This window comes from Buteo buteo, chromosome 16 (genome assembly GCF_964188355.1).
Source record: "Buteo buteo chromosome 16, bButBut1.hap1.1, whole genome shotgun sequence".
In the NCBI taxonomy this organism is placed as follows: domain Eukaryota; kingdom Metazoa; phylum Chordata; class Aves; order Accipitriformes; family Accipitridae; genus Buteo; species Buteo buteo.
This window is the reverse complement of record NC_134186.1, coordinates 5,394,927-5,420,553: the sequence shown is the minus strand read 5'-3', so window position 1 is coordinate 5,420,553 and position 25,627 is coordinate 5,394,927. Positions and strand designations below refer to the sequence as shown.

Genomic DNA, 25,627 nt, shown 5'->3' with positions numbered 1-25,627 from the left:
TAAAGCAGCGCTTGCATATTACAGACACACTTGCAAAGCTGGGTGTGATTTTAATGGCAATGAACACCACCGCAAACAATTCAACCTCTGTCCTACAGCACTGCATCACTTCAACCCAGCAGGTCACAGCATGGGCGGCCGCAGGAGCCACACCGATGCCAACATCACTGCGGCTGTACCTGACCACATCTGCAACAGCTCCGGTAACTTTGGCTTGGCAACGGGAACCTTAACCACCTCTACCTTCTCCTCCTCCTCTTCCTCCTCTGCAATTGGTTTCATTTCAAATGTTTCAAGAGCATGTTTGGCTAGAAAGAAGTTTGCATGCATTAATAGAGCGGTTGGAGAACCGCGTAGACACGCAACAGTTGCTGCAGCAGAGGAAAGAGCAAGAGGAGATCCCTCTCCAAGGCAGCGGCTGAGAACAGCAAGGAGATTTTTAAACCAGGCAGCTTAATGGTAACTTTTCACCGCACAATTGCGTATCAGTCTTCCTAGTGCTGCCAGGCCCAACAGTGTATTGGATGAGAGGGGGAAAAGAACAACACAAGTACACTTTGCAGGCTTCTTGCCCAGGCAGGGATATGTGGGGACACACAAACAGCTCTCCAGCGTGGTACTAGGATGGGCTCTGCCGGCAAAGTCTGGGGAGATGCAGGTGCTGGCTGGTAAAATCCAGGAAAAACACACCCAGGCTCCTCTCAATAAAAACCTGTATAAAAACTAGCAGCTTTAATTAAAAGTACTTGAGTGATCAACTTAAAATCTAGAAATTAAGAACATACAGCCATCTACCCTGGTGTCTTAAATTTTCCACCTTCTGTTTTTACAGCGTCAGGTTTTCCCTGCCAGGCGATGCTGACTAGTGAGAATTCAAGGCAAGACAGTGGTGGCGAGACAGTCTGCCACACGGCTTTGTGAAAGCTTGATCTAGATTTCATACTAGGAAAAACAGTGATGTCAAAAACACGCTGTAAAAAATACAGGGTGGAAGAAGGGAAGTAGAGCAGTACACAATGCATTTGCATACGAATTATCTCCAGCCCTAATGCACCACAGGCATTCGCTATTTAAGTGATGAAGACTGCAAATATTTGACAACACTGCTTCTGTGATACGCTTATTAGTATTCAGATATGCTGTTGTACCTACACACCTCTTAAGGGCATTAATATTTATTAATAGTACCTATCTTAACAGAAATATAAGCTCCATACAGCAAAATGGGTGGTATTTCTCATCCCCCCCAAAAAAAAACAGAATAGGCTTAAAAAATGGCAAGCAGGTCCTGCGATGAAGAATTTCAGAAGCTTTACAAGAAGTTTCAAGATCAAACGTTAAAATTTTCTAATCCACATTTAAAAAAACACCCAAATTTAATAAGGAGGCACTTCTCAAGTGCCAGCACATCCTAAACTTTTCCCCACATCCCGCAAGAATTACAGTCTAATGAGGTGCAAGGCAGAAATTTACTGAGTCTCCCAGAGCCAGGGCTCTGCTGGGCTGTCTGTCCTCTGACTGCGAAACTCTTCTTGCAAAGAAACAAAAAAAGAAAGCTGCCAGATTTGGTGAAACTTTGAGTTGTCAGGAACAAGCATGTAAAGGATAGGAAAGGTGCTGCAGAAGAGTTGTAGCCACCACCACAGCTATACCTGGCTTCTCTCGGATCTGATCCGTGGGTTTTGGTTCGGGAACCTCAACCACCACCACCTCCTCCTGCTTCTCTTCCTCTACGGCTCTGAACTCAACTTTTTGAGTCGCACGTTTAGCTGAAGAAATGGGGCACATGTTAAAGACTGCCCACACAGCAGAAGGAAAAAGGCTGCAGACTTCAACGGGGACAGAAGCGTTACGTTCACAGGCTGCTCTTTTCTAAGCTCTGACATTCAGGTGCAGGATTGCAGCGGGGACTTCTCCACTCATCTAGGGGGTCGTAACCGTCTACAGGACATGGCCAAAGGGCAACCAACAGCGCTGGTCCCCTTGCCTCTGTGCATCATGCCTGGGTAACCTCGCACGCCCGGACTGCAAGCAAGCTGGCATTTTGCTTTGCAGCAGTACAGAGCTCAAACCAAGAAGCCCTTTCCCTGCTGGCTCTAAGGCATGAAGCCCAGGCTCAGGGTGTTGCTGAGCCCTGGACATCCATGCCAAGAGCAGGGGCAGCCTGGCTGGTGCTGGCCACAGGGCACTGGGAGAGCCCTGCTCCCTCCTGAGTTGTAGCACAACCTCAGGGCTCAAAGCAATGCTGTTCCTGCTCCATCAGGTGCCCCTGGTGCAAAGGAATGCTCCCCTTTCCCTGAATCCTAATTTTACAAGCACCCCGTGATCCAGATCAAAGGCAGCAAACTTAGGCACTCCCTCTTCCATGCCTCACCTCCTCTAGCCTGCTGCTATCTGGCTCTTCAAAATGTCAGGAATGAGCCCACCTGATTGATATGCCACAAACTTCAACATTAGCATCGCTTTAACAGATGCTGAAAAAGTTTCCAACAGTTGTGGCAAAAAAATCCCCCCCTCAAGGAAAACTACATAATTTAAGAATCCACGTTAAACAAAACAAATCCTAGAATAGCTTAATTCCTGATTTGCTAAAAGGAAAATGCGTTGAGATTGAATGAGGAAATATCTTTACAACCAGAACTTTGCCATAAGTCTTCAGCACCCACCTACATCCTTTTTGTCAGTCAGTTCTTGCTAGTACTATCGGTTTGCATTTTATATCCAGGTCTTGTATTAAAAGTGAGAAGTTATGCTTTCTTTTTTTAAAAGAAAACAGGGAATTTAGGTGGTATTTAAGGAGTATTTCAGCATCCTACTGAATCCAGCCACAGAGAGGGAAGAGGCACCACACTCACCTCCATCGAGGCTCCTGGAGGCTCGCTTACTTGCCGTCCGCTCGAACTGGGGAGCGGGTCGGTCAATCAAGGCACTCGCCTGCCTCGTCTGCGCCTGCGTCCGGCCGCTGTAGCGGAACTTGGAGCCCAGCGCCAGGAACCTGCTCTTCGGGATGGCCTCAGTGGAAGTCAGCCTGAAAACCACACGCACAATTTAAAAATCATACCTCCAGATCCAGGAAGAGGCAGGTAAAGAGAAATTAAAATACAAATTAAAGAAGTCTCTGCATACACTCGATTAACAAAACAACACACACTAATATTAAGCCCCACATCTACATAAGCTATAAGACCTCTGTCTTATGTATCTTATGAAGTGGAAGCTGCCTAGAAATTTATTGCAATAAACACTTATGTCTCTGCAACCATTCCACTCCAATTTTTGCAAAACCCTAAGGAACAGTGAAGGAGTGCTCATTTTCAGCAGCTAATCTAAAGCACTAGTTATTCAAGGCAAGCCTACCATTTAGAAAACCCACCTGAAAAACGTGTGATGTTCAACACACACTTTCCACAGCTTCTTCGCTGCCCGGTAACTTGGTAGCTTGAACCCAATTGTACTCTCATACTGTTCTTGCTGCAGAAAATAGAAGTTATTTAGGTATAGTAAGAAAAAAATGTGGCAGGAGTCCAGTCCCCATCGACCTGTTCTGCTGTGGCACAAGCTGCTGGTCTAGCCCAAGAGCAGCTGAACTCACTCCACAACGTGCAAGAGGAGCTCAGGTCTGAGAAAAGAAAGGGCTTGGCCACAAGCCCGGGCATCTCTCAGGACGCACTGGGATTTGCAGAGGAGCGTGCCATGGGTTTTGCAGCCATTCAGACTCATTTACCCCCTGTGTCCTGGTTTTGGCTGGGATAGAGTTAATTTTCTTCCTAGTAGCTGGTACAGTGTTATGTTTTGGATTTAGGATGAGAAAAATGTTGATAACACACTGACATTTTCAGTTGTTGCTAAGTAGTGTTTATACTAAGGCAAGGATTTTTCAGCTTCTCATGCCCAGCCAGCGAGAAGGCTGGAGGGGCTCAGGAAGTTGGGAGGGGACACAGCCAGGACAGCTGACCTGAACTAGCCAAAGGGGTATTCCATACCGTGTCACACCGTGCCCAGTATATAAACTGGGGGGAGTTGGCTGGGACAGGCTATTGCTGCTTGGGAACTGACTGGGCATCGGTCGGCAAGTGGTGAGCAATTGCATTGTGTGTCACTTGATCTGTATATTCTAATCCTTTCATTATTATTATTGTCATTTTATTATTGTTATTATTATTATAATTATTATTATTTTCTTCCTTTCTGTCCTATTAAACTGCCTTTATCTCAACCCACAAGTTTTACTTTTTTCCCAATTCTCTCCCCCACCCCACTGGGTGGGGGGAGTGAGTGAGCGGCTGCATGGTGCTCAGTTGCCGGCTGGGGTTAAACCATGACACCCTGTCATACTGCCCAGCTGCGGGATGGGGTCAAAAACTGACCTCCCTGCAAGGCTGGGTTATGGCAGTCAAAGCAGGAGGAGGAAGAAGAGGAGGAAAGAGACAGACCTCTATTGTAGCCTCTCTCCCCACCGAGTTTCCAGCGATCAGGCTGCTCCAGGGATCTCCCTGTTCACAGGAGGCAGCGTCAGGGCAGCCACCCCCTGCCTGCTGCAGTCTAAGTGAAAAGGTATGTGTCTGTATTTTTTAAATTTTTTTTTTAAATGAAAGTGAGACAAAGAGCCTCTGTCTTGCTCCATTTCCAAAAAAGGACTTAGTCCTCTCCCAATTTCAACTGTGAACTTCCCACTGGTTTCCTCTGGATGCTGGGAATACCACGCGGTGCCAGGAGGTGGTGCTGGATGACACGTTGTTTAAATTGTCACTGGCTGGTTTATAGCTTCAGCAAGGTCAGCGGGCTCTACCTGAACTTAATACCAAGCCAAGATCAGAAACCCTGTAGAGTGTAAAATGCTCATTCAGAGAAAAGCTTGCTCCCTCCTCCTACTTTGTTTTAGTAAAGCATACACGTTGGTGATAATCAGAAGACAATTAAAGAAGACATGAGCACAAAAAAGTCAGAACATACCTCCCCTGGCCGAATCTTAATAAAGAAGCTGCTGCGTTTGTAGGAAATCTTCAGGACTTTGGGCCAAGGGAAGCGGTTGATTCTCAGTTTATCTTTGTAAACAAGAAGGCCACTGGAACAGACTCCCAGAGTGATATCTACTCCTTCCAAGTCCTGGGAAAGCCGATGAGGATTTAAGCAGTGTCAGGGTTACAAGTTTCAGGTCAATGTCTGCCTTCCAAATTAACCCTTTGGTCTTCCCCTGAATTCAAATCCCCACCACCCAGACTTCAGCTTCCAGCTCCCTGTGCAGCCAGGGCCAGGCTTGCTTTTCCTTCACGTTTCTCCTTACAACCTCCTCCCTTCTGCTGATCTCTCCTGAGATGCTGTTTGCTCAGAGGGCTCATCTAGAGTCTATCCTGCATTTCCCTGAGCAGAGTGGCTCACCTGGCAGGGTCAGAGCCTTATATTCTAAGTTCCTCAGAGCAAGGACCTGTCTACATCAGTAGCTTTGTAAAGCTTCCTGTAATATATAAATAATAAGCAATCAGGAAGAATTGCTTCTCTTGCAAGAATACTTGAGGCATTTCTGTTGTGTGTCTGTGTTTTCACACTTCCTATATATTTCAAAAGAAGCCTCCTGAAACAGGTAAAATTGCTCCTGCAAGGGAAGGATAATCAAATTACAAAATCCACAGGCAGGTGTGCACACACACTGATTCCCACCTTGGCTTGGTGAAGGTCGACTCCATACATAGACAGCTTTTTTGCATTCTCAAGGAATTCCAGGTCTGCTTGGGCTGGAGTCATGGATCTGGGGAAAGAGAGAAAGGATTTAGTAATCTCCTAACTGTTGCTTTTAGGAGGGGACAGATCACACTTCACATAACCATTTACTCGTTAGATTTTCCTTTGATTTCAATACAAACAGATTTGTGCCCAGATGATGAATTATTAAATTGCTCTGAATCCACAGATTTGTGCTTTGAGACATCCTCATAAAACAGATGCACCCTATTTCTGTGGAGCTGTACAGACCCCAGACAAGAAAGCAAGTTATCAGGTGAGGAAGTGCAGTACGGGGTCCAAAACTTGATTCAGTGGAAGAAACACCAATTCAGCTGAAGGCAGAGGGTGGCAAGTACTGTCCTCCCCAACCTCCTGCCTCCAGACCCCCCCCAAACCCAGCTATTGTTCTCCAAACCAAACACAAGGACAGCTGAGACCACTTAGCAATGATTCCTACTGGGGCGGACCAGATGAATGAGACATTTTCTGGGAACAGATGGTACCCTGTCTGCAGGAGAGGCAACCCAACACAACTTCGCTTAACAGAAACATCCTGATAATGGAGGCCATTATCAACGTTATTGAAGTGCCCTTGTTAATAAGTTTCTGGTGTACAAGGTACATCTAACAGCTCTGTTGGGAGAGTATTCAGCTGTATACATTTCATTTTGTTCCCTGCTTTGATGTCTTCCTTACTGAGCACTTGCATACATCTTGCTTGCGATGTAAATAGAGGTTTTAGTGGTGGGAGACATGGCAGACAAAGACAACTGTAAGGACAATCCTCTAGGAAGGATCCAAGAGCAGTTGTCACCTCTGGCGTGTGCCATGTGCTTTGCAAATAAAGTAGCAAGAGATGGAGCATGGTTTAGCAGAGTTTTCCCACTGAAAACCCTCTGACGGTTTAATGTTCACAGAATATGGACCAGAAATTAAATGGGTACATGTTGCTTCCTCCTGCATACACAAGCAGATTAAATATAACTACATCCTATACTTTGAAGTATCCTTCTAATGAAGCCATGAATAATTCAGCAACGTGATCTGCCACTTCTAGCACAGCTAACGGCCTTTGACTTCAAGTCATGAAGCTTGTCAGCGGCCCAGTACTTATTTTCCCTCATTTCCTCTCCTCTCAGTGCAAATGGAGGGGAATCAATTTAAAGTATTGATTTGCGGGGTTGAGCGAGGTGTTAATTGTAGCTTCGGTCACAGCCAGGGGCACACGTCCACCCTTCCCTACTGCACTCAGGTTATTAGTTCCCATCTGTTTGCGAGAAGGTCTCATCTTTGCTCTGTTCTCATTATTAGTGCATCAGCCAGCAGCTTTTCACAGGTCAAGGGGCTGCTGGTTGAAGGCCTCGGTAACACCAAGTGGTTTTATGGGCTTTTTTTCCCCCCCCTAAAACCCAAATCTATCTCTGGGAGGGTGCAGAAGTTGCCAGCTGGCCGCAATCCATGCCAGCCCTCTGCGCTGGCGAGCGCACAGCTCCACACAGCTCCTGCAATCCAAGCACTCGAGAGCATCCAGGAAAAGAAGCTCAGAATAAGATGAGGAAGAGGTTCAGTTACTGTCACCCTTTAATCTGGTACCAGGGAGACTCCCAGGAGTCCTTCAACCCTACCTGACCAAGAGACATCTGCCCAGGTCATGGCTGTGCTGGCAAACACAAGGAGGACAGCCTAACTGCAGGTTTATATCTCCTGCATCATCTGGAATACTTCCATGTTAGAAAAGTGTTACTCATTAAATGTGGCAGCAGAAAACCCCAAACACACTGTAGGGTACAGTGTATAGACAAAGAGATGAGATCTGCTCCAACCAGATTGCAATCCAAAAATTACATAAATCTCAAAGCACATAAAAAAAAAAAGACAAAGGGCAAGGTTAAAACAACCAAACCTTCTATTTTCACATGAAATAAAACCCACTTTCACAGCTATACTGTTGAAAAAGAATACCTGTTAATAAACAATTGCAAGACTTTGCATCTGCTTCCTAAAAACATAGTTTCTTCTTCATGTAGGAAAAAAGAATTCTAGCTTCTAGAAAGATTTTATTATAAAGTATCAGATCTTTTTAAAAAAACTGATATTCTCAATAGCTGAAAATTCACACCTTACTGCTAAAGCTTCTATTGCAAATACAAAAAAAATGGTGCAGCAGGAAACCAAAAGCATACAACAGAGGTGGGGAAAATACCAGAAAGCCCCACTATTTCCTTTATTTCAGGCTGCTGTGCACAAACAAGTCCTCCAGCTGTCACACCTTACCTGTATGTTTTATGAAGCTCCACAACCTTCTCTTCGAGCTCTTTTGTCTGGTTTGGGGCCAATTTAAATTCACTGATGTAATCCGGGCTGTGTAGTTCAGGATCGTAGTCTCCCAACTCGGACTGGACTGTGTACGAACCCAGCAGAGCCAAAGTCGCAAAGGAACAGGGCAGCCGCCCCGTAATGATGTCTTGTCTAAGCTGAAGACACAAGTAATACCTGGGGGGGGGCGGCAGGGAAGCAAAATACTATTTACAGAGAGCATAGAGAAACTTAAGAAACTGGAGGATCAAACAGAATCTCTTTTTTTATGCCACTGATGAATGCAACATGATGCTTGTTTCTAATTTCTACCTGTATTTTTACTTATGGGGTAATATTCCCACGATAAACAGCATGGAGAACAGGAGGACTTAAGGTCACCTCCACTCTTGCAAATGGAGTAGAGGACACTGATGATCAGAAAATCTTGTTTCAAAATAAAAATTTACTTTTCTATACAAACACATCCATGCCAGGATTATAAATGATGATGTTTTACACATGTTGACTACAGTGGAGAGCGGGAGCATCCCACACATCCGCTAAAAACAAACAAAAAACCCTTCGAACTGTTAAGATATCTGATCTCCTTGCTGAAGGATGGAAAAACACTCAAATATTAAAAATTTCTGTTCAATATTCACTGCTTTGCTGAGTTGAGCCCCCTGGCTGGCAGCAAGAGTCCCAGATAATTCACCTGGTTATGTCCTCTGTCAGCTGCGCAGGATCCGGTGGATAAAACTTGACATTGAAGGTAAAATCCCAGGGGCCTCCTGCAATTACAAAGAAGAGGTTGAGAAAAATAAGCACACCAGAACAGCTTGGTGATAGTCAGTCATTACAAAAAAAGCTGGGAATATCCAATCTGATCTTCAAAATACAGCCAGCAGATCATAATACTGATTTTAATACTGCTCGCTCGCACAGCTAGCTGCTGCTTAGCAGACGGTATAAGATACAATTTCATTTACAGGAGCTAAGATACAAGCAGGAGAAAACAAAGCAGAGCAGGCAAATACATATGAATAAACCACAACTTGTGGAAAAAAATAAATTCATTGCTAAGAGGCTAAATTACATATTTTTCATTGATTGAAAAGGATTCATGAAGAGAGGTCAGGCATGTGCTATACGTTAGTGAATTAGTACTGTTTTATCACTCGACCCAATTTTCAAATTTCTCGTAAAGAGCAGATGTGCTAATTCACTCAGCAGCCTAATGCACTGTGGTGGGGTGGTCAGACCACAGTTTAAACTCTGCACAATACAAGCATCAATCTCTGGATGAAACCAGCAAGCACCAAGACAGAAAGAGCTTTACAAGTCCAAACCTAAATGCTTTAATACAGCTTGTTGTAAACCTTGTACAGCACTGTTACGGGCATTAACTGGAGTGAGAATCCACACAATTGCACCTAGAATTGGCATTATATATGGTATGGACAGTCTAGGTGACACAGCTGAAGGGGTTGCTCTCTCATGTTTACCTGCAGAAAATAGACCTGACTGACCCATTAAGCACTCAAAGTAATTCGCATAGTTATAACTCCCCCCTGCTGTGCCCCTTAACACTAGTTCAAAATAATACTTATTTCAGAAGGAGAAGACACCCCTGCACTTAACTTCCTCAGAGATTTATCGCAGTCTCAAACAGGGACAAGGGGGGACGTAGCATTCATGGATTTATTTCTTATGCAATGCCATAACAGGGATTAAACACAAGGCATGTTGTTTTCATTACACGCAGTTCAAAACAAGTTATTCCAAGGAGACATTTTAGGTAGCAGAGGTTACCTATGTACATTCAACATATATTCAAGTAAACTCAAATAATTTGCCATTTAACCCATCTCAGGGGATCAGATTCCATAGCAGGTTGCTCATTACACTTATGAGCTGAATTTTACCTGCACGGCATGACCGGAGCAGCTCATGCCCTTTACACACATCCTGCTATCGATTCAAAAAGAAGTTGGTTAGAGCAGGAGCTTTTCCTACTCCATAGCCCTGAGGCATTTTCCCCCCTAATCTGTACTTAATGACACACTTTGTTCTGTGCCCCCCACCAAAAGCATATGTAAAACGGTATTTTACTTTCAAAGCAGTCAGACTTGCTCCTGAGAGAAAACAAAAGCCTCTCAAATTTATTTAACTTTGACACTGCTCTCATCTTGAGGGAACTAATTCAGTGCTAGCAGACCTTAAAATACGACTTTGGAGAGCATCTGGTATTTGCCCTGATACTATTCAAGCCATTTACCATTCCAGTACTCCTATTTGGACCCCAAAACAGCCTCAGAGTCCATAAAACCTTGCTACAGCATACAATTTTGCTCGGGCTCTCCCAGTCTCCTTTGAGATTTAAATGGTTCTCACCGACACCTATTCTCCCATCCTCCAACAGAGAGCAGATCTCCCATTTCAGCATCGCATGGTAGCAAGGACAGCGTAGGTTTGCATAGGGCAAACACACCCCAAGCTATGTTTTCCCAAGGAAATTACATTTTTTTCCTAAATCTAGAGCATCACTAAGTACTTAAGAAGAGAAAGGATGCACAAACTGCTTGAATTTGTCCTGATCCCTGCCAGACACCCTCACTTGAACTCTCACCCATCCTTGGGCCCCCTGGATGGCCCGCCAAAACCATGCTTATTTAGGAAAGCAGGGAGAAACCACACACACCCACATCATAAATTCAATCTACTTACCGTGAACCTGTTTTTTTATTTCTTTGGCAGGATCCAGCCACGTCTGTAAGAGGATAAAAACATTCACAGTTTAACAGACATCCCAGAAACACCACAGGAAACTGCAAATTGCTAAAAATACGGCAAAAAGACAACATTTGACATGAATGCAGCCATGGAAACTGGAGAGACAGTACATTTTTTACAACTTTTACTCCAGTCTGTGGTCTCGGTGGGTGCATTTCCAACCCTTCACCTACCAGGTACTTGCAGGGGAGGCACGAGGAACAGGAGAAAAAAAAAAAAAAAAGCAGCATGTGAGGGCTGCAAGGACATAGCAGCAAGTACGGCTGCAGCTACATCCAGCTACGACGGGCACTTGTGCAACACTTTTTTTTTTCTCCAGAACCTTTAAAAACAGGCAAATAGGATGTTTGCATTCATTTTAGGCACCCTGTTCCATACTTACCCTATTCAGAACAAAGATCACCAAGACTTTCTATTATTAGCTATGGTTTTTAACGACCTAATCACTGAAATACGAGTGAAAACATCCAATCGCTGGGGAAGGCTGGAATCTTTTACAGAAGTGTGACATAAACTTCGTCTCTTTTAAGTATGACTCAAGTTTCTAGTAATTATCTCAGCTACAAATTTAGAAATATATCCTTTTTTTTCCTCCCCTCTGTAATTTGGGGTTTTGTGGGACAGTGGTGCAATATAAGCCTCAAAAAACAACTCCTGCTTTTGCCAGCACAGTCTGAGCAACTCCCAGCACATCCAGCCTGAGCCTTTCCCTTTGCAGCGGTCAGGGTCTGCCCCGCTGAAGGGGATGGCACAGTGCTAACAGCCCTCCTGAAGAGGCTACATTAAACCACATTCTTCATTTTCACAAGCCCTGAGCAGGATTTGGATGTCCAGGTCTCCCGAGGTGAAGGAATTAACTCATTGAATCCCCCAAGTTAATCTGTCTTGACCAGGACACGTAACTTCATGGCAGGGGGACAGCGATACTTACATTTAATCTTATCTTTTTATAAGCTTGCTCCTCTAACCTATAAAACTGGGGATACAAAATCCATTAGAAAGGTGCACATGCCACTTGCTCTCTTTTTAGGGCCACTGTTTCAAGCAGAGCATCTCTACATCCACGCTGGTGCCACAACTGGTCATTACTGCAGTGATAACAGCTGGGTTTTGGGCAGCCGAGCCCGGGGTGCAGTTATGCATCCTCGGCACTCATGCTGCCTGATCCAGTGGACAATGATGGGTACAGCAATTAACAGCACTTTTATCCACACTGTGTCATGAATCGGTGGGAAACAATCCTCCCTTTCAGAGCAGCATAAACATCAAGCTCCTTTGGTGCTGACCAGCTGCTCTATCCACTGTCACAATCTCCTGTTCCCACTGTCACCCTCTGCTATTCCCATGTGGGAAAATGCCCATCCTCAGAAATGTTTATTCCCTAAATATCAAGGTGGACAATCCCGCATACAACCCTTCCCTGTCCAGGTATATACACGTGCATCTCCACCTGCTCCACACAGCTGCAGGTGAGGTGCAAAAGTTCTTCCACTGGTTTCCTATTAAGATCATTTCTACTTGTGAATCAGCAAATCAAGTGTTGGGTCTTGTTTGAAGTTACAGCAGGAGAGAGATGGAGCTTCAGATTTTGAAGTTCGATGAAACATAACCAGAAAGGCTCCCCCAAAAAAACCCCAAAATGGTGGTTTTCCCCATCAGAGCAAACCAGACTTCCACCGAGCAGCTTACTCTCCACTGGCACTAAACCCATGCACAGTGGCTTTACCATACTCAGCTCCCAGCTCTGGGACACAAATCTGACAAAAGTATCTGTTTTCAGTCCCTATGGTTAAAAAGCTGCACAGCTCCTTAGCCCTCGTCAGCTTGGGGCGAAGGAGGTGTATGCTTTTGCATTTGGAAGAATCAATGCTAGCACACCTGGACATGAGAAGAGCAAGTCCCAGAGGTCCGGGAGATGCAGCAGTGAGCTACCCACAGCACAAGTGTGAGAAGTTGAGCTGCTCCAGCTAAACTCTTTTTGCTCTTAATTGGATCTAAAAGTACACCTATCCCTCCCTCTGCAAGCACAACAAACTACTAGAGTAAAAAAATCCAGGCTATATACATGGAAGCAAATTTCACATACAAGAAAATAGTAAGACACCAGAGAGAGTAAAACAAATCCAAGACAGAGCTCTGCCTGACTCAAGTAGTGATGGGGTGTTACTTCGCCTGTGTATTAAAAATTCACACTTGCAATTATTAAGTATTTAATGACAGATGTCTGTCAGCCGTAGTACCATGGCCCATAAGTGATTGCTGTAGGTGAAGCACAGGAACAGTCAGAATGTGGACCAACGTAACTGGACTAAAGGACATAAAAATGGGTCCTTAATTTCAATTTAGCACAGTTTTGGCTAGCTTCATGAAACAGAGTTTGAGCAATTGCTTGAGTTAAAGCGTAACCAAGGGTTTAAAAGATAAAGACACTGCTTGAGCCTAACCAAACAAAGACCTTAAACTGAAACCATATGAGTAAGAGTTTTGTTATGAATAGTCACATGCATTCTTTTGCAAGGCAAAGCCTCAACTCAAAACTGCTCTGGATGGCTCTGACCAAACCTTACAAAAAATTGACACCCATGCCAGGGCAGCCAGCTTTTACTCCTGCTGACTGCTTAGCCTTGCACCTTTGCTGAACACAGGCTCCAGGACTGTGAAGTCCCTTTGCAGTATGTCAACATTCAGGCTCGTCTTCTATAGCCTAGGAGTAGCTAACCTATTCTTAAAATCACAATTAAAAAAACCTGCTGCTTTTGTACAGTGAGAAAAGCCTTATCTTCCTCTAACTTCTTGAGCTACAGCTTTAAAAATTAATGGCATCTTTTTGCAGTAAACTAATATAATGAATTTTCTCCAGGTGAAGATACAAGTTCATGTAGCTTTTTCACTAAAATCCACACTCCTGTAGTCATTTATTCACAATTTCTGCCTCTGTGATGACCCTTTTAGTCCTTTTTTGAGGACGACACCAAAAGGAGTTTTAAGAAGAGCTCATGCACTACCTCCTCCCCAGGGGAGATGAACCTCCTTCGGAAGAGCTGAACCCACCCGGGTACAGAACACCACACAACCGCAGTTGCTTACCCTGGAGGTCGGTGTGTCCCATATGGCCAAACCAAAGTAGTCTTCTTCCAGGAGATTGAGGTGGTCACAGACTTTTTTAAGTAGATCCTGCCCCTTGGCGTGTTTCTGCAAAAAGAAAATTCACACCAATTCATACAAAAGAAATTCTGTAGGACAGGCTGATTTTTGCCTGCTCTCATTCATGGGAGAGGGGAGAAAGGGAACGTAATCAAACCACACTATACACTGCCAAGAGGGAAAAAAGTCCCGAGTAGCTCAAAATCAGATCTCCTGGCCACTTCTGAGCAAGCACCCCTTATAGGAAAGAGCATCAGGCATAAAAATTCAAACCAGAGAGGCAATGGGAACTGCAGCGTCTCTCTCTGCTACCACCAGCTCCACAAAGCTGAGCTTCTAAACACGACTCCATAAACACCAAGGATTTGTATGGTTTTTACCTCCCAAACTACACCTACTGCACTGATACCTCCCAGCTCCAGGCTGTCATACAATTGAGCATTTATCGAAAGATGATCAATGCAGGGTATGAAACTGCTGCTACAACCCACTGCTATAGTCCCATCTTGGGGGCAACCTGGCTTAGCAGGGTCACAAAAGAAACAGCGGCTCAGAACCAAAGACCACCATTTCCATGGCCTTTTCATCAACCCGATCTGCTGATGAAACCTAGCTTCTCCAGTTTTGCCTTACGCACCGAAAGCTGCTTCGCACACAACTTCTTGCCTCAAGAAATACACTTGAGAATTCCTGTCTCCTCTTTCCACCCCCCCCAAATCCTGCAGAAGTGAACTGGCCCTAGGAACAGATACCCTTTTAGTCCAAAAGCATGAAGGAAAACATCCCTGAGGCACAAAACTATGGTAACCAGGAGCAGCTAATTCTATTGAAGTCTGCTAAAAAGAAAGTACGGTTCCAGTGACGCAAAATAAGCTTTACTAATGCATCACTTGTGCCCACATCTCTCCTTTTAGTCATATTTGCACGGCAACTGATCCAAAAACATAGCCTTGTTTTATTCCAGTCCTTCAGCTGTAAGATCCTCAGTGCATACATTGTCACTCTATAGGTAACATAGTACATGTGTTAGCCTGGATATTTCTTAAGGAATTGGCATTTAAAGACATAGGAATTAAAAACCTTCCATGGCTGTCAATTGGAAAGGATGTCTGAAAGCACTTCTTCTTCTTCTTCCTGAATAAAGGCATTTGTGCTGGTCTTTGCCTACACCTTTGCAATTCCTTCTCAATTAAGTCTTAATTGGCAGTGTAGAATTATACTGGCGTTAAAGCCAAGGGTACTTGTCAAGTCAAGAGGGTCTCACCGACACAGCAGCCCCTCCTAACCCTCTCTGCAGTGCTCACCGCAATCCTCTGGACCTACAGAAAGAGACTTCTAATGTCCTGCTCAAGTCAGGACCAACCACACCACCACCAGCTCTCCCACCACCAGTGTCTGTGCAGCCTGCTGGTAGTTGAAGGCGTTGCTGCAGCAAACTCGTACACAAAGCCACAGCAAGCTGCCAGCATTTCGGGGAACAGTTTCCTTTCCAGGGCTGCACACAAAATCCCTAGCAAAGGGGAAGGCGATCAGAGCAGTGATGCTCCGAGTTGATCCCAGGCAATAACAACAGCAACGCTGTTACACAAACGGCCGGTGCTGACCTACTTGCCCAGGATCACCCAAGGTAACTGCTTTCACAAGGAGCCCTGTGCCCACATACCCTCTCATGGCCCATTTAGCCAGCGGGACTGGGGAAAAACAAGCTGATGGAAGTATGCTCGAATGGTAAGTACCGGATTATTAATATTCCGGACAAGTACTTCAATACTGAAATGGGGATTTCTGCTAGCTTTTTATTGCCCTGACAGCAAGACAGCCCTGTGAGGGAATGCACAAAATAAAGCAGAATAAAAGCTCTCAGATGAAGGGGTTTGCAGTGCTGTAAGACAACATAATAATTTTAAATTGTTTACTGCAAATATATTCAACTGCAGGCTAAACACAGCATGTTTTTCTTTACATCCAAGCTCCAGGAGCTATGTTAGCCAGCAGCCTGATAGGCAAAGGTACCTTGGTTGAACAGAAAAGCACAAATCAATTTGACAACCTATTTTATTCAAAGGAAAGGGGCAAAAGTTATTTAGACAATCCCAAACTAACACAAAACCCTAAACTCTAGTCTGGGATACAAATGAGAGAGAAGATGAACAGCAAGTAAGATAACTTCTTTTTTTTTTTAAACTTCCCTCCACCTTTACAAAGCAAGGAACCCTGGAAATTGTAGAACAATTAAAAAAAAAAACAAAACATTCCGAGGCACCAAGAGTTTTTTACAACATACTAAATAAGTTGCTACAGCTTACAGCAAGATTGTTCTGCAGTAAAGCCTGTCATGTAATTCACTGGCAGAAAATTAGGCCTCTGTTAAATCGTGTTTGCGGTGATTTTTCAAGGGGAGGAGAAGGGAGAGGGAAAAGAGGCAAAGCAGAAACAAACCCCAAAAGTACTTACATCCACGGAACACTCAAAAATGGCGTCATCCAGCAAGACAACTTTGCAGTACATGTTTCTGTGTCTTTTTACTGCTTTCTGGGCAGTTTTCAAATCCTTCTCTGCTTTGGTCTCTGGAGTCTCTTGTTTCGGCTCTGGCTTGGCGCACTCTTCCTTCGCTTCCCCTCCTTCCTTGCCCCCGAGGTCTCTGCTGTCCGGCTCCTGGTCGTCCCTCCTCTCCTCCTGCGCAGGCTGAAACCCCCACATCACCCAAATTGCAATTTAGATGTGTCAAGCAAAAAAACCATCACATGAAACAAGCATTGCATAGGTGCACTACAGGGCTGGGATTTCACCCCAGAATTAGTTGTCTGACTTAAATGTGTAACCCGGGACCTGGAGTGGCAGCTTGGGTGAGCACGGTAATGATATTAATTTTTAAAGCCCTTCAAGTCATTCTCAAGTCTTCATTTAATAAAGGATGTAATAAAAAAGGAAAAAGGGTTGATTAGAGAAATCAGGGCAGATGACATCATGCAAATCTTCATGGTCTTAATGACAACACCTTTTGAACTAGTAAATTTTTCCCCTCCTAGGCAAGACACCCAGTGCACCCACTGCACATGCCCCCATGTTCCCACTGCTGTCCTGGGTGATGGGCTTTGCTCCAGCACACCGGCCCCCAGTATAGCAGCAGTGGCATTAAAAAGGGGGAGTCAGTGCTGAGATTTCACAGCCATCGGAGCTGATCAAGCAGCTCTCTGCCACCAAAAAGGGAAGGCAGCCTTCATACCACTCTCTCTTTGCCTACTGAAGCACTTTGCAAGCCAGTTTAATTCACTAAAATAGCAGAAAGAGATGGAGTTCGGGAACAGGAGGAGGAAGGAAGCTGGGTTGTTGTTTTTTTTCCACTGCCATTTCAGCAGGTTAAACGAGTTCACGGCAGGCTCTGACAAGTGCTGGAAGTGGCTCGATGCAGCAGGAACACGCAGCCGCGGCAGAGGAAGAGTAAACCCTGTCTTTTCAGCCCATCGCATCTCATGAAATCACACCCAGGCACAACTGCACGGAGGTATTTAAAAACTAAATAATGTCCACAAGCTGCTGACTTCTGTTCCAGCAGGGCCGGGACAATCAGGAACAGGGAATCAGTCAAAGCTCGTAATGCCCGTCGGTCAGCATTTATCAAACAGGCAGCACCTCGCAAATGCTTTCACAGCAGAAATATCTGCCGAGTGTCACAGTTCAAAAAGCCACTGACGTTGATCTAAAATAAGAACTAGAAAAAAAAAAAAGCACAAATGCTTCGTCTGAAACAAACAGCCCATGGTGAAGGAAGGCTGTGGGTACACATGCGCTCAGAAGCAGCACATCAAAGTTAAATAGAGAAAGAAATCATGCATTTCCTCTTCAAGACACAATTTCTGGGCTGAAATTGCATGAAAATTTCCAGCTCCTCCCCATTCTGCTAATCTCAACCCTCAGAGGTACAAAACACGAGCAGAGATCATCCCATGGTTTTCACAGGCTCAGAAATTTGGGAAAAGAAAGAAGAAGGTGTTACCTACTACCTTCTCTACAACTTCGTAATTTTAAGGAGGTGGATTTACAATTATTGCTTACAGCTGGCCACGCTCTAACTCATAAAGTATTGCTCCAAAAGTCAGAGTTTGCAGATATGTAATACCTCTCTAGAGCCCACTCAAAACTTAAGGCAGTGGGGTAAGTAATCCAGATTTTACCATGAATGTGCTATGACTCCAGCAATACACACAGGTTCATTGGGTTGTAAGAAATCCCCATCTCGGGACAAGGGGCACTCACCTTTGTCTAACTCCGCACTAGTAACAGCAGAGCTGCAATTACCCAAGGAGTAAGAGAGGACATCCAATACCACCAAATCAATAACCACCTGCAGCTTTGTGAATGTCTCCCTGCAGGTGTGTCTGCCTCAGTTTCTATCATGCTTTAAAAACTTTAAATTTTGCATGAAAAATGACCCTGGCTGTAAAGAGTAGACATCAGACAGCTACGAGGAGCTGGGCTCAGCCCACGTGCTGTGCAGAAATCCCTGTCTACATGATGCATAAGCAGAAAGTATTTGTTTTTGGCAGGCTCAGCACCAGCCTGGACTGAACAAACGACCAAGTCCTGAAACGCCACACTTGCGCTCCTCGAAGTTCAAGAAATCCTTTCCCAAATCCACATCCTCATGCAATCTGCACCTCACACCACTGGCCTGCCTTTATTCTGCACACACCAAGGACATCCCAATGAGCAATTGCTCTGTCACGAATTATGAATCTGAACCCTAGTTCTGATGTGACTCCCCAAGCCTCAGCAGAGTAAAGAGTCAGCACAGGGCTGTGAAGCGTGAGCACAATTTCAGGAGCAGGTACTTTGCAGCACAGTCTGATACAGGAATGCAAGAGTTGGAAGTATGCGATGCAACACAGAGAGCTGACAAGAGCCTTTTTAACATCCCATGAGTTTTTCTGATCAAGCTTACTATCCTAGGATATGAAGGTTTTTATAGTTTTGGCTAAAAGGACACATTTTCAAGAACAGAAGGGAGCGCATCACACAGCGCAGGGTGTTTTACCTGTGTTTCTGCACTGCTTAAGGAATGGAGATCTAGTGATGGATCAGTTTTGAGCTCAGGCTCAGGAGCTGCAATTGGGGCTTTCACCAGGATGTCTTCATCAGGGCTGGCTCCTAAACCCGGGTCTTTCTGGTCACCTCCCGCCTCTTTAGGAACATCAGTGTCTTTGTCCTCTTCGGACACCTGAGACTTGGGCCTCCTGAGAAAGGATGAGAACAGGCGGGAGAGACCTCGGCCCTCAGAGGTGCGGCGCTCCTTCTTGCTTTGCTCCTCGTGTGTGGGTGTATCGCCGTTGGAGGCCTTCTGCTTCTGCCCCGCTGCAGGCTGTCCCTCCGACGTCTGCTGAGCCCCTTCCTCTAGGGAAGCCTCTTGCTTTTGTGTTTCAGCAGCTCCTTCCTCCTCCTTGGCTTGCTGCTGCTCCGAATTGTCGGCGTCCGCCCCTAGACTCTTCTCTGTTGTCATGATGATGCTGTAAGAGAGGTGCAAAAGGTCTCAAACAAGAGTTTTCCAATATTTAAGTCTGCATTAAGCTATTCAAACCAAGCCACAAGAACAGACACACCACGTTCGCCAGTCACACCATCCTGTCCTGCTGACTCCAGCCTACAAATTCATTAAGAGCAAAATCATTCATTTTGCTAAGGTTTGCTTTGATAGAAACATCTCTATCGACATTTACCCATGCATCTTCCACCATTTGGATGACACTGACTCCAAACTGCTAAATGCTCTGGCACCAGGTCTACAGCCTGACAAGAGCAAATGATTAAAAAAATGCAAACAAGATTAGGGAAAGGGGAGGAGGTGGCAGAGGGTCTTGCTCCACAGGGCTGTGCTGATGTCCTCTCTTCCACCAAATCCCTGTTCCCCTCTGGCAGCACTGGCTGTGGGAGCAGAGCAGTTGAGAATCATAGAATCATTTAGGTTGGAAAAGACCTTTAAGATCATCAAGTCCAACCATATGAGGACACGCACATGACCAGGCAACCTTCCTGCTACCATGCCATGCCAAAACCCCAGACGGCCCGCAATGGCTTGCAGTGTTTACAGCATCCTTCACCACCACAGCGAGTGGAGGGAGAAATCCGCTGCTTGAGAGTCAAAAATTGCACGGCCACAACAAATTTTAACAGCTGCTCACTTCTAAATATCCCTGAAAGAGGCCACAGATCCTCACCATGAATGAAAAAGGGGGATATTTAAACACGATGAACCACACTGATGCTCTGTTCTGGACGGGACTCATCAGTGTTGATCAACTATGTTGACCTGCCAAAGAAAGGTCCAGTGAAAGAGAGCAGGCTTCAGGATTCATGAGATCTTTGCATTGCACACTGAAGAAATGTAAAATGAAAAGGCTTCCAAATAGTCCCCATAATGGAGAGCAGATTTCTTCAGAGCCTGTGCTATTAAGCTGATGCAATGTTTATTTCAACTTTAGCCTGGGCTGTTGACACAAAAAGATGGAAATCACATGAGAAGAATATCTATTTAAGGTATAAAGAGGACCCAAAATAATCATGCTTTAGAGAGGATAGAACTAATCTTTGCGCGTTGCATCACATGCATCTGCAGCAATAAATTGCCACTGCTTACACAGACCAAATAGCATATAATCCAATATGCCTTTCAATCCCCCCAGCCCAAGCCTCAGCATACAAACATTTGCTCAAAATACATACTTAAAATTAAGAAACATTTCAAGATGTCACCCTCCTACATATTATTGCATTCAACAATTTTAATTTAACTCATCCTGATTGCCAAAATAACCAGAGTGCTTGAAAGAGAAAAGCCCTCCTAGCTTTCCAAACTACTCTTCCCCTGCATTTAATGCAAAAGCTTATCATTGTTAAAGCTGTGGTTAAAACAAAGCAGCGTTAGAGACCTTCAATGAATGTGTTTCTCCAGCAATGCAATTTTCCTGAGTTTACAAGGTTTGTTTTGTTTTCAGTTTTGGTTTGGGAGGGGGGGTTTGGGAGTTGCAAGGAGGGCTTTTGGAAAAGCGGGCATGGTAACCCACAGGGTCTGTGCTCCCATCGGAATGATTCAGAGCGGTATCACATTTGGGACAGGCTCTCTGAACTGTTTGAAACCTCTTCGCTTGGACGAGCTCCACCAGCCAGCTTTGGGATGAGCTGCAGGGCCCATTTTAGCTTGGTCTCCTGCAGAAGCCAGGTTTACAGCCTCATGTCCTACACACCATCTCCCCTCAGTGTGCTGCGCTGGGTTTCTCCAAACCCAATGGAGAGGTGGAGGCCACTGAAACAGCAGCTTTCTACCTGCACTGAGAAAATGAGCATCCAAGCAGACAGCCTGCACGGGCATCTGAGGGCACCTGATGCACCAGGGATATTGCAAGGCAAAGATGCTGCCAAAATCTAGACATAGCAAGGCTCCAAGCTAGATGGAGACGCAGATGTGCAGAAAACCACACTGCATCAGTTCTCCTCCTCCAGCATTTTGCATGGGAGAAGACAGGACAGCTTGGCATAGCCCACAAGGCAACAAGAGCACCCAAGGGTAATTCTCCAAAACGCTGTTGAGTTGGGCATTATGTCACCTCATTTCCCCAGAAGTCTTGCAGGAGTTTGTTTTTGCAAGATTATCACAGAACAGGCTCCACGAGAAAGCTGTAAAATCCAAGTCAAATGAAAGGCTACAGTGGATTCATGCAGCACCCAGCTGGCTCCCACAACCACCCTTGAGGAGGGGGCAGCTTCACGCCTGCTGCTCGCTTTGGGGGGGAAGCAAAAAAAATCCACAATGCTGAATTTCCTTCTCCCCTAAACGAGTAACATCTGCAGTTCGGTTCAGGAGAGGTTTTGAAGGGGCTGCGCACTCACCGGGGGGGGCACAGGGCTGCAATTGGTTTGCAGATGGCAGCATGTGGGTGACTTGCCCCTGCAACTTATTGCTGTTTCTCCTCTTCCTGCGATGCCTTGCTAGGGATGCTGCTGGCCCCGCTAGCAGCACACGGCTCTGTCTGCAGAGTCACCCCAGCTACCATGCAGCCAACACATGCTCTCAACAGCTCTCCAAAAATTCCTGGAGATGCTGCAAGGTGGTGCAGGGGCAACAAGCTACATTCAGCCAAACATAAATCACCCCAAGCCCATGATGCAGGACAGGCTCGCCATGGCCAAATCCCGGGGTGAAGCTCCTGAAGCCCTGACACGCATAGAGTGGGATGGACGTGTTGCAAGACTATCCCACCACGAACACACGAAAATAGCAAGCTCCTTTTTGCATCAGCTGCCAAAGCAGTCTGCTTTGTAGTTGCTTCCTACTGTGTTTGTTTTGAATAAATACATTTGTAAGCATCATTATCAAAACACACATTGGATGCATGTTGCTCTCCTAAAAATAAAAAGGCAAAACCAAAGCTCTTACAATCCCAACTGCAGGGAGGGCACAGCTGAAAAGCAGCTCTTATCAGCCGTGGTAAACAAGAGGGACAGTCCACAAACAAACATTTCCTCTGGACGTAGTTTTCTCTCTTTAAATACCAACATTTCTGGAACAAGAAATGTTTACTTGTTTGGATTTCAAAGCTGCAGTCATGGACCTTTCCCAGTGTGGGAAGGTGGGTCTTGCTGGCAATGAGCAAATGTCTCCACGTCTTTCCTCCATCCCCCGGGAACAACCTTGCAGCTCAGCCAGACCCCCTCAGCAGGGCTGGCGATGTGGAGATGGGCACGTACAAGCCCTTCCCTTCCCAATAAACATTTTATAGCGGCAGCCAGCACCAATAACTCACTGGGTGCAGGCAAACATCTTGCTGCAAGACCCAAGTGTGCTTCTCTGATGTGTGGGCTCATGGGTGGTTCCCTCCCTTTTATGTTCAGAAATGGATTTGAACCATTGAACTAAGCTCTTGACCGAAAGCAGAGATCTGTGAGCAACATAACCAAGAGGCTGTATTATTTTAAAAAAGCACCTTTACTGCACAAAGATGTTTGCTAAGTAGCATTTTGTTTCCAACCCAGCCCACACCAGAGCCAACATGAAGAGTGAGGTTCCTGCTCTGCTGCTCTTCAACTCATTATTTGGAGAAAGCACTGTCCACAGCCAAACCACAAGCAGGTTTTTATTTAAATTAAATTTTCTTCCATTGCTATTCCACAAGGCAATCCTGCAGAGCCTGCAGATGCCTCGGGAGCTCCATGGATGCTGGAGGAGGATGCTCTGCTCTTGTAGGAGCACCCAAGCAGTGTTGCTCACCTCCTGCTGAGCTACCATGCTTGTAAATGCTGGGTTTGGGGTTTGTTTTTTTTTGGTAGAGGATGAGGGTTTGATGCCAGACAGCCTGTAAAAGGCAGGCTCTTCACAAGTCTAGTGTAGAGAAGGCGTTTAACGCTACGGAAATAAGCAAATCACAGCAAAACTTAGATATGATCCCACATAGAGATTTCAGAGCAAAAATCTAATCAGAAAATAGTTCAAATATGTGTTTATATTTAAGCATTTTTAAGTTCAAGAACACGCTACTCCAGACAAGAAGACTTTAGCAACAGGAAGCAATCTGAAAAAAAGGTAATTAAACACACCCAGAGCAGCCTGTGGGGAGAAGACAAATAGGCTTCTCGCTGCCGAGGAGACCCGCACCACAGGTTGACCTCCCCACTGACAGCATCCCCCTTCACCTGCACCACATCACCCCCAGAAGAGGACCTGGACCTCCTGGTGTCCCACAGCACCACATCAGTGCTTCGGTGATGAGGAGCAAGCCCCGCACATCTCTTCTTAAAAGGTATCAGCGACTCTGAACACCAAACGTCAAAGCAAACTGCTACACAGGCACCTTATGAACCTGCCACCCCTTGCACAGCAGACCCTCCAGACACCCAAATATCCTGAGACCCCCAACCTCAGCACTCACCCCCGTTTCTGTCCAAGGGCATGGCTACAGGGAGTATACATCATCTCTGCGGGCTCGTTGTCACCTACACACTCACCCTGCTTCTCTGCATCAAAATCCTTTCAACAAAACAGACTTGAGGCTTAAAAGGAGTGCAAGGGCTCGTTGCTCATCCTGTTCCTAACATCCATGGTTTAATTCAACACTACTTAATATCTAGCGAGCAGAGGATAGCAAAACTCGGTTTCAACTGGTCCACGGGCTCTGCTCTTGCAGACGTCAAAAGACAACCACGCTCCAAGTCAAACCATTCCCCTTTTCCAGCCTGCACACATGCACAATTATTTAGCTAAAATACAGATTTTAGAGTAGCTCAACAGATCCCAACGGCTCCCTGTCGAGAAAGCCTTCAAGCCTGGAGGATGCCGAATTACTCAGTCGCTGCGCCTGTGCTCCCAGAACGTTGTCATTAAGTGATGGTGCGTTAGTTCTCTGGAAATAACAATGCTGCTCATTTGGGTTGTTTCGTGACAAGTTACAGAGGCTCAAAGAAACACTAATATTTAGATATGCGTCTGTCACCATCTCCTACCTGTCAGGGTGCTCCAGTCTTTCTTATTTAGGCATACAAATAAGCGTAGTAATAGCAAAATCTAACTTAACCCTGCTTCCAAGGCTGGAAATATGATTTATGGCTCATGCCATCACTGACTTAATTCCCAGTGTTTTAGTCTTTCAGTGAGAGAAGAAAAAGGACTGTCCACCGGGAAGGTTCATTTCTCAGAAAAACAAACCGTTTCACAGTGATGCCCAATGCCAGATAATGGTAATCACGCTGCTGGAACGAACTGTCTTGACCTTCCTACCCAAAAACGTGTGGCTTCACCAAACGCTACTGCTATAGCAAAAGCTGGAGACCAAGATAAGAAAGAAACTTCTGCTAAAAATAGGCAAAAAAATCAAATAGTTTCAGCAGCAGTGTGGTTTTTTTAAATGCGTTCTTTCCCATTTCATAATGTGTGTGAAAAGCACACAATTCACCAGGGAAACTATGCAGAACATTGCTCTGAAATAGATAGCACAGGCTGAAAATACAGTTTTTTCAAGATCTGGTGCGCGTGCAACAAACCTGTGTTTGCGGGTGGGAGAGGAGGGAACTGCAACCACCACAAGCAGGACTCATGCCATGCTTGTGTTTAAGTTACGTATCCTACACGTGATTTTTACTACAGTTAAAAAAAACATAGCAGAGAGCTGTTTGTTCGGGTTTTTTTAAAACAAAATAAGAAATTCAAATGCAATAAAATAAGCCTCTCAATAAGAAAATCAAACTTTAAAATACTGTAAAGCATCAGAGCCTTTCAAAATTTATTTAATCTATTTTATTAATGGAATAATTACTGCTGGCATTTTATAACCCCCGTTAGAATTAACATGCATCATCTTTTTTGTGCTGGTACTTTGGGTCCCGAACAAAAGGGATGCTGTCGCTCAGCCAGCAACACTGCCTTACCCAGAGGGTAACAGGAGACTTCAGGAGCTTCGTCGAATGGGGAAAAATAAACCACCCAACACAACACAGATGGCACATTACAACCGCCCGGATTTAATTCTCACCAGACCAGCCCTCGTAATCTACTGTATGTCGGCAGCACCATGCCCCTCTTTCATCTTCTGCTATCGTACAGCTTTCCTATTTAAATGAGGGCAAAAAATAGTAGCTCACCATCTGCTGAAAGCAAATCATTTATGTCAAATTTAAGACTGGGCTTATA

At 45.1% G+C, this 25,627-nt stretch overlaps 1 protein-coding gene across 19 annotated transcripts in view; it reads right to left on the bottom strand.

Annotated features, from left to right (window-relative positions):
- Positions 1 to 25,627, bottom strand: part of EPB41 (erythrocyte membrane protein band 4.1) — an 87,457-nt gene that overhangs the window by 32,075 nt on the left and 29,755 nt on the right. For 11 of the 19 annotated variants that reach the window (XM_075047654.1, XM_075047655.1, XM_075047647.1 and 8 more), the window contains exons 2-13: positions 18,992 to 19,460; positions 16,411 to 16,641; positions 13,900 to 14,004; positions 10,747 to 10,789; positions 8,735 to 8,810; positions 7,996 to 8,214; positions 5,659 to 5,746; positions 4,954 to 5,106; positions 3,374 to 3,471; positions 2,856 to 3,028; positions 1,653 to 1,769; positions 180 to 308 (exon numbers count right to left, since the gene is read on the bottom strand). In XM_075047654.1, the coding sequence (XP_074903755.1) occupies positions 180 to 308; positions 1,653 to 1,769; positions 2,856 to 3,028; positions 3,374 to 3,471; positions 4,954 to 5,106; positions 5,659 to 5,746; positions 7,996 to 8,214; positions 8,735 to 8,810; positions 10,747 to 10,789; positions 13,900 to 14,004; positions 16,411 to 16,641; positions 18,992 to 19,453 (1,894 nt within the window). In that variant the 5' untranslated portion in view covers positions 19,454 to 19,460. The remainder of the gene's footprint in view (positions 1 to 179; positions 309 to 1,652; positions 1,770 to 2,855; positions 3,029 to 3,373; positions 3,472 to 4,953; positions 5,107 to 5,658; positions 5,747 to 7,995; positions 8,215 to 8,734; positions 8,811 to 10,746; positions 10,790 to 13,899; positions 14,005 to 16,410; positions 16,642 to 18,991; positions 19,461 to 25,627) is intronic. The other 8 variants (XM_075047664.1, XM_075047660.1, XM_075047653.1 and 5 more) reach the window with 2 other exon arrangements.